Below are 15,659 nucleotides of genomic sequence, written 5' to 3' on the forward strand. Positions count from 1 at the left end.
AAAGAGTTAACCCGAGCCCCCGCAGACCTGGCCCAGCTGCGGCCACGGTGGGCGCACACCCCAGGACGAGGCCCACAGACTGCAGCACCCCACACAGCACTAAGGCTACAAGGAAGCAGCTCTGCCCTCTGCGCCCCTCCAGGCTGAATCTCCGTCAGCGCCGGGAGCTGGGATTTAGAGCGTCCCCAGCGGCCTGCTGCTTTGCCCCTCCCAGGGACAATCAGAGCTGTCACAGCATCGATGAGCCCGTACTTCGGCCTGCCGCGCACCCGCCCTGCTCCCCTCCCGCCAGGCTGCTGAGTCAGCTCTCGGCCCGGGGGCTCCCAGCTGCAGCAGTGGGCTCACAGGCAGCCTGCCAGGGCCTCCCCCCAACCCATCGCTGCAAAAAAGAACACTGCTGCACCCCCCCACCCCGACTCCTCCCAAATCCTGAGCTAAGGCAGAGTCACTCACCTGACAAAAATCTTCTCCATCTCCTCCAGCCTGTACACCTCCTTCACCCTGTGTGCAGAGGGACAGACAGAGGACAAAGGCTTCCTAGGGGCTGGGGTGGACAGTCCTGTCCGGCAGCAGCTGGGAGGCAGGAGGCGGTGCCTGTCCTCTGCTTCGGGCCCCTGTACCCCCAACCCACCAGAAGGAGGTCCCCCAGCCTGGCTCACTGCCGTCCCTCACAGACATGCCCCAAGCTCAGAGCTACCAAACACCACCCTGGGCCTGCCCCAGGGCAACTGGGGAGCACAACCATGGTTATGGAAGAAGGGCCGAGAGGGCAAGGTCGGGCAGATGAAGCTGTCTCTGCCATCATTCCCACCCCAGGTCATCTCCCTCATCGCCATGAGCAGAAGGACCAAGGTCAACGCTCATGCCCAGGTCTGTCGCCGTGGATTTCAGGGCTTCTGTAGCAGAGTTACTTCCAAGCAGTTCTAACAAGGCTTTTACCATAGGGGGCAGGGGGACCCCCTACCCAGGGCGCAGGGCTCCCCCACCTCTGGGGGCCCTTGAATACGTCTTTGGAACTGCTACTGGGTAAGGTCCCCAGGGACCCCAGCAACCAGACCACCAGCAACACAGGGAGGGTCCCTGGAAGGTGGCCCTCAGGACCTGGCAGACGGGATTTTACATAAAGTGTGAACAGATACCTCAGTCTCTAGTCACATGAAGCCCCAAAGGTAATAACCTCGGACCCGGGCGCAGCCTGGAGAGTCTGTTCTCCATCTGTCGGCTCCCTGACTGCCCTCATCCACCCCCGCTCCCTTGGGGGCCTAGAACTTTCACACCACCTAACATGGCAACAAACTTTCTCTTCTTCGTGTTCAAAAACTCCCATTCCCTTAGCACCCTTTTCTTACCTGAAAAAAAAAATGCAAAGGCCAGGTGATATGCAAATGACATTCGAGCGAAAGCATGTGATTCACAAGGTGTGTGAGCACCCTCAGGAGCACGTGCATCTTAGACGGGGCCACCTCAACCACTAGGAATGAATCTCTCCCCTGGATATTGGCCCACTGGGACGAGCAGGAAGGGGAGAGACGCTGGGGTGGAGACCCCTATTCTAGCAACTCCCTCCCCAACAATTCACACTCACCAAGGGCAGTCTTATCTAAAGCCAGCCTTGCCGGGTCCCCTCTACTGAGCTCTCCCATCCCCCACAGGACAGGAAGCTGGCACTGGCCACCGAGCAGCAATGGGGAACGGGGTGGGGGGGGGTGGAGACCATGTGCTCACCTGATGGGATTCATGTCAGGCCGACTGGGCTTGGAAACAGCTTTCACAAATTTCTCAGCAAGCTGAATTCTACAGTTCAAACAGAGGCTCTCAGAGGCAAGCAAAGGCGCCTCGACTAGCACCCCTGCCCCCAGCGCCTTTCCACAGCAGCCGTGAAGGAGCACTGGCAGGCGCGCAGCTCCCACCCCCAGCACCCCCAGCACCCCCAGCACCCGCGGGCAGCCCACCCCGCCCTTCTCCACTGCCGTCCTTTGCAGGCCCGCCCTCTCTCTGGATTCTGACACCCCGTTTGCTCTGTCCTGGGAGGCTTTCCCGAAGCGTGCGTCGAGGTGTTGCCCAGTTCCCTCCACTACAACCTCAAGTATCGTCTTTAGTGTACGTGTCTGCTCACCCCAACCACTGATACCACAGCACACCCCACAGAACCACCTTAGGAGTGACGGCAGCAACACAGCAGTGTCAGATGTCCCTCCTTTTTGTCCCCTCCCCCCAACTGATCAGGCGTCCATCCACAATCAAGAGGGATCCAGATGAACTGACTGAAATGGGACCACCCATGCTTAAGGCATGTTCTTTAGAGACCCTTCCTCTCTCTGTAAGGTTATTGTCTTGCTCAACCTTAACACAAACACCACTTCTGATCTGAACAGCTGTGGCAAAATGGAATGTGCTGGTATCCATGGCCATCAAGGCCCACGCCCTAGCACACTCTGCAGTGCCGATATTAATTCCTCTCCCTGCCCCTGGAACCAGCCAATGGGTGGGAAAGGGAAACTAAGGCTATCTTAGGCAAGGAAGGCCTAGGTGAGGGGCCGAGCCCCAGGGGCTGCTGCCACAGAGTTGCCCTGGCCTACCCCGCCCTCCCTACCCAGGGCCCAGGTCAAACCGCTGGTTAAAGTGCTGCTCCCGCACGTCGCTGCCGTTCAGCACGAGGACATCGAGGATGTGGATGGCACTAATCTTCCGCTGGGCCTTCCCCTAGAAGGACAAGTACACTGCCCACCTGCCAGGCCCTGGCCTGGGGCCCACGCTGCCCACCATGGCGTGCTGGCCTCCATTCTACCTACAGCCGGAGAAGGGAAGGACTCCAAACACAGGATACTTCTCTTGCCCCACCTTCCCAGTTCATCCTCAGCACCACACTGGCCCAGACTTCTGAGCAGGCAGAGATCTGAAGCTTTGGGTGACAAGCCCCCTGGAACCCAGGGAGAGGCAGCCGCCATGGTGCTCCAGCCGGAGCCTAGCTTCCCAATCTTGTCAACTGTCCCCACTAACCGTTCTGAAAGTCGTGTGTATGGCTATAATGGCCAACGCACAAGGGATCCCTGGTAAAAACAAAATCAGCAGCTAAAAACTACCCAGCAGGCCCACTAGGGCCCTCGCTGCCCAGAGATGACCGAGATCCCCTCTTACACACATGGGGACTATGGTCCTTCCTACCTGAACATATCATGGTTTAGAGCAACTACTCGAGGAGGAGGAATCATTACAAAGCCTTTCCCCAGCCCTGGGCCCTGTGAAGCACCATATGCAACATAATCCAGTTAACTCAGTGGGGAGCTTAGCTATAAAGCTTAGCTGGCAGGGCCAGAACACGTGAGCGGAACCACCTCTGACCTCCCCTTTCAGCTCATGGACGATCTCCACAGACAGCAGAGTATCCCGGGGTAGCTCTGTCTTCAGGTCCAGCTTGACCCAACGGTCTGACTGGCGGCCATCCCATGTGTAAATCTGAGACTTCTGTGGGCAGAGAGAAAGGGCCCCATCAGGCAGGTATAGAGATCGAGGGGTGAGAGCCTCAGTTCTCAAAAGGGCTTTTAGTTGGCTAAAAGCTGATGGGGCTGGGAAATGTCAGAAGAAAATATCCAGGAGAGATTAGCCAGTTATACTTCAGCAATAGGGATCTGGTGGTCCTGGTGGGAGGGAACAGGCCCAGGGCACCATTCAAAAGGCCTAAGTCCACACACGATGAGTGGCCATCAGGAAAGATCAAGCTTGGTGTATGTATCTCTGAGGTGAGCTTACAGAAGGGTCCAGTGAGTTGGTAGGAGTGGGGGTGGGGGCAGAAAGTAAAAAGAGAAAAAGATCAAGTGTGAGAGAACACAAAATAAGTGAGGGAGCAGAGATAAAGTTACACAGAAATACAAAGCAGAGCGGAAAGAAAGAGTAATGATGACTTTAAGATACAGAATTGCCAAGGCTTGGGGCGCCTGGGGGGCTCAGTCAGTTAAGCATCCAACTCTCAGTTTCGGCTCAGGGCCGTGAGACCGTTGGGCTCAGTCCCGGGTGTGGAGCCTGCTTAGGATTCTCTCTCCCTCCCCCTCTTCCCCCTTTGCTCGCACACACGCCCTCTCTCTCTCTCGCAAAGAAAAAAGAAAAAAAAAATTGACAAGGCTTTCCCTTATCTTAGACTCCAAGGGCTCCAGAGCAAGACAGGATGACAAGGGATGGTGTTGCAAAGAACTGGCTGCATGGATTCAAGCCACATTAGCCTGCTGGCCATCCTGCTAGCCTAGGAAGCTTAGTATCACAAGAAAAGAAGCAGTGTTCCCTTTAGCAATGCACAGAGTAAGCAAATGTGTGAATAAATTAAAAACTGAATGGATGAATGACACTTGGCTAACTCAGAGGAAGAAAGGAAGTGAAGCTTTAAGAAATACCTTCCCTGGGGTCAAAGCCCCAGCTCCTTGGTGCCAAGAGAACATGCACCAACTGTGGCAAGCAGCTGTCCAGACTCCCACAGACCTAGACCAAGGTTCTACGCCTCAACTACTAGATGGGAAGCCAGCGGCAGACTTACCCCCAGGCCAATGAGGAACTTCTGCTCGCTGCCAGACACCATGCAGCGGTAGTCGAGCACTGGGCGGATCTTCTCCAGGGTTTTGGAGGTGAGCAGTGTGGGCTTATAACTGAAGATGTCAATCTCAGTGCCCTGCAGCCCCGGGTCAGAGAAAACACGGCTGGGTTGGGGGAACGGACAGGCGCTCAGGAGGGGTGCCTGTATGGGGGTGGGGGCAGGCTGGGAGAAGCGAGGGACAGGCAGCACTGGCTCTCTGAAACATGCCCCCCCGCCCCCCTGCTCTACCTAACCATGCGCTAACTGGGATCTAATTCCATCTGCTTGGAGTGTTCCTTTAGGACCTATTAGGACAGGCTGGGAAGGGAAAGAACACAGAGTCCCTGAGTACAGATCAATTTACCAGAGCCATAAGGAAATGTCACCTGAATATAAAAGGCACCCCTTCAATAAAACTGAAGGCGAGGACTCATCAGTAGTTGGTTTGAGAGCAGTTAAGTGACCTCTCCACCCCATTTAGAAAAATGTACATGTGCTACTCTTTCGAGGTCATCTTGAACCACATTCTCCAGTCCTTGACCCCACAAAACCAGCACAATGGCCCATGATCTGAGCCAGATTTAAATAAGCCCAGAGAAAAGCTGGAAGTCAGGTGGTAGAAAAAAACAGGGCAGAAGAATTCCAAGGACCAGCTCACCAGAAACAGAACAGGGAATCTAGGGTTAGGCCAGCCCCACTGTGGAGCCCCCGACAGCCCCTCTTGGCCTCTGCCCAGCTCCCCTGCCTGAGATCATCCCACACTTCACTGTCTCCCCTGCAGGCAAATTTCATGCAACCCTGAACTTGCCAGGGAGTGGTAGCCAACCCCACCCTTCGGGCGAGTGGGAATGCTGAGCACATCACATCTCAGGACAAGAATCTTCAGGCAACCCGATGGGCTTTTGGGGAACTCAACACCCTACACCAAAGGCTCCCACCTATGGTGGCCTCAGCCTAGTCCCTCAGAGCCCAGGAGGTGCCTGCACAAGCCCTCTGGAGGCCAGGCATCTGGGGGATCTCAGCAATACCTTCCACATCTAAAGTTCGGCCTTTCTAACTTTTTATTTTCCCCAGATACCAAACTTACCTGGATTAGCTCAAAGAACTTAGATTTGGGGTCTGAGGAAGAAGGAGCAACTCGAGCCTGGTCTGGGATCTGAAAGGAGACAGCAACGAGCTTTGATTTTCAAATGCACTTTCCACAAAGGCTGTGTGTGAGCATATGCAGGTGAGGGGACAGGTCCAGACGGGGGAAGAGGGAATGGCACCTAACGCAGGAGATGGGGGTGGGTAATCCAGTCACTGCCCCACTTCGGGCCCTGGGGTTGCACACCACAAAGGCCACTTCCCTCTCTCTGGGGCTCTCTGTGGGCAGTGTTGCTGTACAGAGCCCCAGCAGCAAAATGAAGCCTGGTCACCCACCACCCTTGTCCTTTCTGAACCAACTGCGGGACCACACGGACAGTGAAAGGGCCAAAAAGGTAACTCCTGATGATGCTGAGCCGGCCGGCTCTGGAACACCATGAGGACAGGCAGACGTGTTCACATGAGAGGAGACCCTAAGGTGACAGGGTTGGTCAATCCATTCTTCTCTACAGCCTCCCTGCCCTGGAGCAACAAGGGGCTAGGGAGATGCTCACCCCCCAAAGTCGAAGGCACTCTTTCCGGATCTCTGCCTGCCGAGGCTCACTCAGGGTCCTGAGAAAATGAAGCCAACAGTGATTAAAACCTCCAAGAGGTGAACCCCTCAGAACCCCAGAGAGAGGAAGCCCACATGAGTAAACGTGTGTGCACACACTGAGGCCACACTGCCATCAGCTCAGGATGCTAACAAGACTCACACGGCTCTGCCCCTTGAAGATGGGAGCTCAGAGGTACACAAAACGGGGTGACCTCCCCTTCCCACCACAAATGGAAGGGAGACTACCCTCCTGATCACCCTGGATGCCAGAATTCCCCACACAGCCTTCTCTCAAATACCCATCAGCATGTTCTGGCTCCTCCTGTGCTGAGACAGGCCACATTAAGTCCATCCCAGTGGATGTCACTATGTCCCAGAAAGCTGACTCTGTTTATGCTCGCCCCCTACCAGATGGCTGGTTTTCCTTGACCAGTCCTATCTCCCCTCTTTTGATCACTCTTTACTCCACGCCCCCTGAACATTATGTATTCTGTTCATACTGTGCCGCTCTACAGCCTCTGATGCGCTAATAACTCTGCCTGTATCCTTTGCCTGGGTCACTCTTCTCTGCCCAAACACAAACACAACGTCTTTGAAGGCCAGGTTCATGCCATATACTTTTCTGGCATGCTTCACAGACCACAGCAGAGTAGAAGATAAAAGAGGAGATGTTTTAAAACATTTGTTGAAATGAAATAAACAAAGAGCTTAGAGCAAAATAAAAAGATCTTTCCTTGAAGCAGGTGAATTCTGGGGAGTGGGCAACACTTACGTGTCTTGAACAAAGGCATGGATTTTGGCCAGAGCTTTGATCTGCAGACTACAGTGGCTAGAGAGGCAGGGGGGAAAAAAGATTTAATTTCAGAAGGATTACCAAAAAAGACAGCCAAAAGACATCAAAAAAGAGAAGTTCAGCCAGAGCAGTGCTATCTATATTTGGGGGAGAAGGGCTAGAGTCCTGAAAGAGAACTCCCTTGACCACACCCCAAGGTACAGTTACATGGGGCCTGCTTACAATAAAGCAGAATTGAGTCAAACCCTCCAGACACTCAGCTCCCAGGTCCTGCTAAAAGGTTCTGATCCCATCCTTACAAATCTGAAAGCAGTAGTGAACTAATTCTATATAAAGCAACAACAAAATCCAGACCCAGTTCAACTGCAGACTAAACCCTATACTAACAGCTGCCCTTTCTACTTTAATCCCCAATGTTCTTTTACACACAATGTCTGGCATTAAATAAAAAAGTATGTGACATGTGATAAAGCAAGAAAATGTGAGCAACTAGCAAGAGAGAAAACAATCCAACAGCACAAGATCCAGAAGATGGTCCGAATGTTGGAATTAATCAGACAGGGGCCCTAACTGAAAAACATGTTAAAGGATCTAGCAGAAAAGATGTACAATGTGCATGCAAAATAGAGAATTTCAGCAGAGATGTAGAAACCACACTTCTAAAAACCAAAGATTCTATGGGGCGCCTCGGTGGCTCAGTTGGTTAAGCGACTGCCTTCGGCTCAGGTCATGATCCTGGAGTCCCTGGATCGAGTCCCGCATCGGGCTCCCTGCTTGGCAGGGAGTCTGCTTCTCCCTCTGACCCTTCCCCCTCTCATGTGCTCTCACTCTCAAATAAATAAATAAAATCTTTAAAAAACAAAAAACAAAAAAAACCCCCAAAGATTCTAGAAATATATAATATTAGAGATGAAGAATGACTTTGATGGGCTTAACAGAAGACTGAAAACAGCAGAAGAAAGAATCTGTGAACCTGGGGACTGAAACATAGAGGAAAAAAAGTGAAAAAACACACCAGCACTGAAGCTCTACAGCACAATAGCAAACAGTTTAACATGAATAAGTAGAGTCTCAGAAGCAGAAAAAAGACTAGGACAAAATACTGACAAGATAATAGCCAAGAATTTTCCCAAACTGATAAATGAAATCAATCCACAGATCCAATGTCAGAGAATCCCAAGCAGAATCAATACAAAGAAAACCATATATAAACACATCGCAGTCAAGATGCTGAAAACAAAGATAAAGGGAAAATCTTAAAGCAGTCAGAGGAAACAGGACACACAACATGCATAAAAACAGTAAGAATAATGATTGACTTCTCATCATAAACAAGGAAGGCAGAGAACAATGGAACATTATCTTTCAAGTCCTGAAATAGAAACATAGTCAACCTCGAATTCTATATCCAATGAATATATCCTTCAAAGATGAAAGGGAAATAAATATATTTTCAAAAGACAAAGGCTGAAGGAATTACTCCAGCAACACTTGCCCAACAAAAATAGGCTAAAAGAGATTCTTTGGGCAAGAGGGAAATGATTCCAAATGGAAACGTGGCTCTGCAAGAAGGAATGAAGAACACCAGAACAGGTAAATAGGCTAGTCAGTATCAAGGACCTTTAAAAAAAAAATTAAATGTACAAACACAGGCATGCCTCATTTTATTGCGCTTCACATGACCGTACTTCACAGATGCTTTTTTTTTTTTTTTTTTACAAATGGCAGGTTTGTGGCAACCCTGTGTCAAGCAGATCTATTGGTGCCACTTTCCCAACAGCATTTGCTCTGTCATGTCTCCATGTTACATTTTGGTAATTCTCACAATATTTCAAACTTTTTATTATTATTTTTGTATTTGTTATGGTGATGTGCGATCAGCGAACTTTGGAGCCTGAAGATGAGACTGAATTGCTATAAAACTTTAAAAGATGAGGAGCTGCTTCTTATGGATAAGCCAAGAAAGTAGTTCTTGAGCAGGAATCTACTCCCTGTGAAGATTGTTGAGATGACAACAAAGGGTTTGGGATATTACATAAACTTAGTTGATAAGGCAGTGGTAGGGTCTGAGAGGACTGACTCCCAATTTTGAAAGAGGCTCGGTTGGTAAAATGTTATCAAACAACACTGCATGCCACAGACAAACTGCTCATGAAGGAAGAGTCATTCAATGTGGCAAATGTCTTATTTTTAGAAAATTGTTGTCTTATTTTAAGAAATTGCCACAGCCACCCCAACCCTCAGTAACCACCACCCTGATCTGTCAGCAGCTATCAGCACTGAGGCAAGATCCTATACCAGCAAAAAGATTACAACTCGCTGAAAGTGCAGACAATGCTTATCATATTTAGCAATAACGTATTTTTAAATTAAGATTTGTATATTGCTTTTTGTACATGCTATTGCACACTTAACAGACTACAGTATAATGTAAACATAAATTTATATGCACTGAGAAACAAAAAAATTAATGTCTTGCTGTATTGCAATATTCACCTTATTGAGGTGGTCTAGAACCAAACCCGCAGTATCTCTGAGATATGCCTGTACAGGCATGTGTACCTTTAAATCTCTTTAAAAGACAATATGGACTTTATAGTTTAAAATTAAAATAACAGCAAGGTAAAGTAGGGTTTAATGAAATAAGAACACGCATATGCAAGTAAATGCATATTTACTATGGTAAGGTTCTTACATTGTTCATGAAGTAGAATACTCTTTGAAGGTAAACCATGATGAATTAAAGATGCATATCGTAATCTCCAAAACAGTGAAAACATAACACAAAAGGTATAAAAAAGAAAAAACCCAAGGAGATATAAAGGACTTTTAAAAAACACAAACTTTCCCCCCCCAGAAAGGAAGGAACAGAGAAACAAAAAGAAGACAGGATAAACAGAAATCAAACCACAAAGATAGGGGATTTAAACCCAAACATACTGATAATTACATTCCATGTAACTGTACTAAACACTCTAATTAAAAGGCAGAGACTGTCACACTGGATAAGAAGGTAAGACCCAAGCATATGTTATTTACAAAGACAAAGACAGGTTGAAGATAAAATAACATAAAAAGACAAACCAAACAAATACTAAGCAAAAGAAAGCTGATGTGGCTATATTAATACCAGACCAGGTAGATTTCAAGACAAAGAGTATTACTAGAGGTAAAGAAGAATATTTCATAATGATAAAAGTTCAATTCATTAAGAATAACAGAATACAGATTTAGAGACTAATATACCTCATGAACACAGACTCAACTTAATAAAATATTAGTAAATCAAATACAGCAATATATAAAAGTGATGCACATAGTCAAACCATATCCAAAAACGCAAGATTTGTTTACCATTTGAAAATCACTCAATGTAACTCACTGTATTAATGGAATAAAGAAAAATAACATAATAATTTCTATAGATACAGAAAAAGTATTTGACAGAAACATCCATTCATGATAAAAACTCTAAAGGAACTCAAAATAGAATAAAACTCTGCCAACCTGATAAAGGACTCTAAAAAAACCTACCAACACCATACTTATTAAACACTTTACACTTAAAATCAACAATAAGGCATGGCTGTCTGCTTTTATCACTTCAATTCAACATCAAACTGGAGGAATTAGTCAGTGCAATAAGACAAGGAAAAAAAAAACAGAGCTACTATATGATCAAGCAATTCCCCTTGTGGGTATTTATCCAAAAGAACTGAAATCAGGATCTTGAAAAGATAGCAGCATCCCCATGTTCACTGCAGCACTATGCACAATAGTCAAGATGTAGAAACAACCTAAATGTCCACTGACAGATGAATAAAGAAAATGTGGTAATATACATATGATGGAGTATTTTTTCAAATTTTTTATCTTAAGTAAACTCCACACTACATGCAGGGCTCAAACTCACAACTCCAAGATCAAGAGTCACATACTCTACCGACTGAGCCAACAAGGCACTCCTTTACATACAATGGAATATTATCCTGACTTTAAAAAAAAAAGAAATTAAGCAACACGAGACAACATGAATGAACATTGGGGACATAATGCTAAGCAAAATAAACCAGACAAAGAAAGACATATACCACATGATTCCAATTATATAAGGTATATGAAATAGTCAAATTCATAGAACCAATAAGTAAATTAAACATTCTCACAGGATACACAGTCAGTATACAAAAATCAATTGTATTTCCACATACTAGCAATGAACCAGAAAATGAAATTTTAAACGTACTACTTACATTACATCCAAATGCACAAAATTCTTAGGGATAAATTTAGAAAAGATGTGTAAGACTTCTATACTGAAAACTATAAAATTCTGCTGAGAGACATTAAAGAAACTAAATGGCCATTTTTTTATTTATGGATGGGAAGATGCAATTTTGTTAAGATGTCAATTCTCGCCAAAGTGATTCATAAATTCAATATAATCTCCATCAAAACTCCAGCAGGCTTTTCGTAGGAATTGACAAACTGATTCTAAAATTACACAGAACTTCCAAAAAAAAACCTAGACTAGCTAACAGTCTTGAAAAAGAAGATCAATGCTGGAGAACATACACTACCTGACCTCAAGGTAACTTGTTTCAAGGTACAGTCATCAAGAAAATATGGCAAAGGACAGACAAACAGATTGATAGAACAGAACAGAGTGCTCTAGATATAATCAATCACACATATACAGTCAAATAATTTTCAACAAGAGTGCCAAAGCAATTAAATGGAAAAAAGAAGGTATTTTTAACAAATGGTGCTAGAACGGAGTATCTTTAAGGTAAAAAAAGAACTTCGACCCCTACCATCATACCACATGCAAAAATTACTTTCAGGTGGACTACAGACCTAAATGAATGAAACTTCGAGATGAAAACAGGAAAATATTTTCATGACTTTAGGCCAAGACTGTTTAGGGAAAAAAAATCAAATCACAAACAAAAGAAAAAACTGATAAATTAGATTTCATCATCAAAATTTAAAAATTCTAGGCATCCAAACTGAAAGAAAAGTAAGTAAAATTATCTCAGTTCACAGCCTTTTATGCAAAAAACCCTATGATTCCACCAAAAACTATCATAACTAATAGGCAGATTTGGCTAACTTGCAGGATACAAAAATCAACACACAAAAACCAGTCATTTCTATACACTAATAATGAACAATCTGAAAAGGATTAAGAAAACAACTCCATTTACAATAGTGTCAAAAAGAATAAAATACTTAGGAATAAGTTACATCAAAGAAGTGTAAGACTTGTACATGAAAAGCCACAAAATACTGCTGACAAAAATGGAAAAAGACATAAATGAATGGAAAGACATCCTGTGATCATGGACAGGAAGACTCAATATTGTTAACATGACAATACTACCCAAAGCAATCTACAGATGCAATGCAATCCCTATCGAAATCCCAATGGCAATTTTTGCAAAAACAGAAAAACCCATCCTAAAATTCTTATGCAATTTCAAGGGACCCCACAGCCAAAACAATCTTGAAAAAGAAAAACAAATTGAAGGTCTCACACCTCCTCATTTCAAAACTTGCTACAAAGCTAGAGTAATCAAAACTGTGGTACTGGCATAAAGACAGACATACAGACCAATGGAACAGAATAAAGAGCCAGAAATATATGATCAAATGATTTTCAACAAGGGTACCAGGACCATTCCAAGAGGAAAGAACAGTCATTTCAACAAGTGGGTTGGGGAACTGGATATCTACATGCAAAAGAATGAAGTGGGACCCTTACATCTATAAAAATTAACTAAAAATGGATCAAAGACCTAAATATAAAAGCTAAAACTATAAAACTCTTAGAAGAAAACATAGCAAAAAGCTTCATGATGTTGGATTCAATAATGATTTACTGAATATTACATCAAAAGCATAAGCAATAAAAGAAAAAATAAATTGAACTAATCAAATTAAAAACTGTATACTGAAGGACATAATCAATATAGGGAAAAAAGAGCAAAGAATGAGAAAAAATATTTTCAAATCATGTATCTGATGAGAGATTAATATCCAGAATATATAAATACAATTCAACAATGAAAAACAAACCAATTTAAAAATAGGCAAAGGACTAGAATAGACATTCCTCCAAAGAAGATACACAAACAGCCCCATATAAAAATATGTACGGGGCACTTGGTGGCTCAGTCGGTTAAGCATCTGCCTTCGGCTCAGGTCATGATCCCAGGGTCCTGTGATTGAGTCCCGCATCGGGCTCCCTGCTCAGCGGGGAGCCTGCTTCTTCTCTCCCTCTGCCTGCCAGCTCTGCCTACTTGTGCTCTCTCTCTTATCAAATAAATAAATAAAATCTTTAAAAAAAAATGTACAATATCATTAGTCATTAGGGAAATGCAATCCAAAACTATAGTGAGATACCATTTCACACCCATTAGGATGGCTATTATCCAAAAAACAAAAAAAAAGAGAGACAATAACAGGTGCTGATGAGGATGTGGAGAAATTGGAACCCTGGAGCATTACTGGTGGGAATATGAAATGGGGCTGGTGCTATAAAAAACAGTATGGCAGTTCTTCAGCAGTGACACCATTTAAGCAGAATTATTACATGATCCAACAATTCGACTTTTTGGTATATACAGAAAAGAACTGAAAGCAGGGGCTCAATTACCTGCACACCAATATTCAGAGAAGTATCATTCACAATAGCTAAAGTGTGGGGACAATCCAAATGTCCAAAAACAGATGAATGGATAAACAAAATGTGGTATATACAGATGGAATATATTATTTGGCCCTGAAAGGACTGAAATTCTGACACATGCTACAACATGATGAATCCTGAAAACATGCTAAGTGAAATAAGCCAGACAAAAAAGAAATATTGTATGATTCCACTTATATGAGGTACCTAGAATAGGCAAATTCATAGAACTAGAAAGTATAATAGAGATTACCAGGGGCTTGGGGCGGGGGAAATGAGTTATTGTTTAATAGCTAGAGTTTCTGTTTTGGATGATTAAAACATTCTGGAAATATACAGTGATGATGATTCTACAACAATGTGAATGACTATATTTAATGCCACTGAATTACACATTTTAAAAAGGGTCAAAATGGTAAACTTTATTTTATGTATACTTAACCACAATAAAAAATGATTAAAAAATTTTTAAACTTCTGCTTATCAAAAGATACCATTAAGAAAATGAATAGGTATGTCACACATTAGGACAAAATATTCACAACACACATATTTGAAACCAGAATTGTATTCAACATATAGAAAGAGTTCCTACAATTTAATAAAAAGACAAATCAATTTTTAAATGATCTAAAGACTTGAAGAGACACATCATAAAAGAAATATACAAACAGCCAGTAAACACATGAAAAGAGGTTCAACATCATTAGTTATCACAGAAATGCAAATCAAAACCACAAATGATACCACCTCACAGAAGGACTATTATCAAAAAGAAAAGTAGTAACACGTGCTAGTGAGGATGTGAAGAAAAAGGGAATACTTGTGCAGTGTTGGAATATAAATTGGTGCACCCACTATGGAAAACAGTATAGAGTTTTCTCAAAAAATTAAAAATATAGAACTACTACCACAGTCCAGCAATTCTACTTCTAGGTATTTATTCAAAGAAAACAAAACACTAATTTGAAAAGACCTATGTGCCCCCTAGGTTCATCACACTATTATTTATAAAAGCCAAAATATGGAAGCAAGCTAAATGTCCATCAACAGATGAATGGATAAAGAAGATGAATATATATGATGGAATATTACTTGGCCATGAAAAAAGAATGAAATCTTACCATCTGTAACAATATGGATGGACTTAGAGGCTATTATGCTATGCGAAATAAATCAGACACAGAAAGACAAAAACCATGTGACTTCACTTATATGTGGAATTGAAAAAACAAATGAACAAATAAAAACAAAACAGAAAAAGACTTACAGATATAGAGAACAAACTGATGGTTGCCAGAAGGGAAGGAGTGGGGGATGGACAAAATAGGTGAAGGGAATTAAGAGGTACAATCTTCCAGTTAAATAAATAAGACACGGGAATATAATGTACAGCATTAAGGAATATAGTTAATAATACTGTAACAACTTTGGATGGTGACAAATGGTAACTAGACTTATTGTAGTGACCGTTTCATATATGTATATAAATACTGAATCACTACGTTATACACATGAAACTAATACAATATTCAATTTAAAAAAATATATATAAAAAAATAAAATCACAGTGGTAGAACACTACACCCCCACCAGAATGGCTAAAATGAAAAAAACTAACAATACCAAATGCTGGCAAAGATGTACAACAATCAGAATTCTCACACTCTGCTGGAGGGTGTATAAACTGGTATAAGCACTTTAGAAAACCGTATGGCATTATTAAAAAGTTAAATAACACATCTAACTTATGACCTAGAATTTCTGTTCTTGGCTATTCATCTAAGAGAAATGAAAATATTTGTCCATCAAAAGCCCTGCACAAAATGTTTTAGCAGCTTTACTCATAACAGCCCTAAACCAGAAATATCAAGTGTCCGTCAACAGAAGAATAAATTTGGTATGTCCATACAATGGAATACTACTCAGCAAT

The 15,659-nt window shown here is 43.6% G+C and overlaps 1 protein-coding gene across 2 annotated transcripts in view; it reads right to left on the minus strand.

The window, feature by feature from the left end:
• The window catches only part of CMTR1 (cap methyltransferase 1), a 48,102-nt gene that overhangs the window by 3,442 nt on the left and 29,001 nt on the right, over positions 1-15,659 (minus strand). For both annotated transcript variants that reach the window (XM_027602439.2, XM_027602440.2), the window contains 8 exons: positions 7,015-7,071; positions 6,202-6,259; positions 5,649-5,717; positions 4,526-4,657; positions 3,343-3,465; positions 2,612-2,703; positions 1,726-1,794; positions 454-501 (listed from right to left, as the gene is read on the minus strand). In XM_027602439.2, coding sequence (XP_027458240.1) covers positions 454-501; positions 1,726-1,794; positions 2,612-2,703; positions 3,343-3,465; positions 4,526-4,657; positions 5,649-5,717; positions 6,202-6,259; positions 7,015-7,071 — 648 coding nt within the window. The remainder of the gene's footprint in view (positions 1-453; positions 502-1,725; positions 1,795-2,611; positions 2,704-3,342; positions 3,466-4,525; positions 4,658-5,648; positions 5,718-6,201; positions 6,260-7,014; positions 7,072-15,659) is intronic.

This window comes from Zalophus californianus, chromosome 7 (genome assembly GCF_009762305.2).
Source record: "Zalophus californianus isolate mZalCal1 chromosome 7, mZalCal1.pri.v2, whole genome shotgun sequence".
NCBI lineage: Eukaryota > Metazoa > Chordata > Mammalia > Carnivora > Otariidae > Zalophus > Zalophus californianus.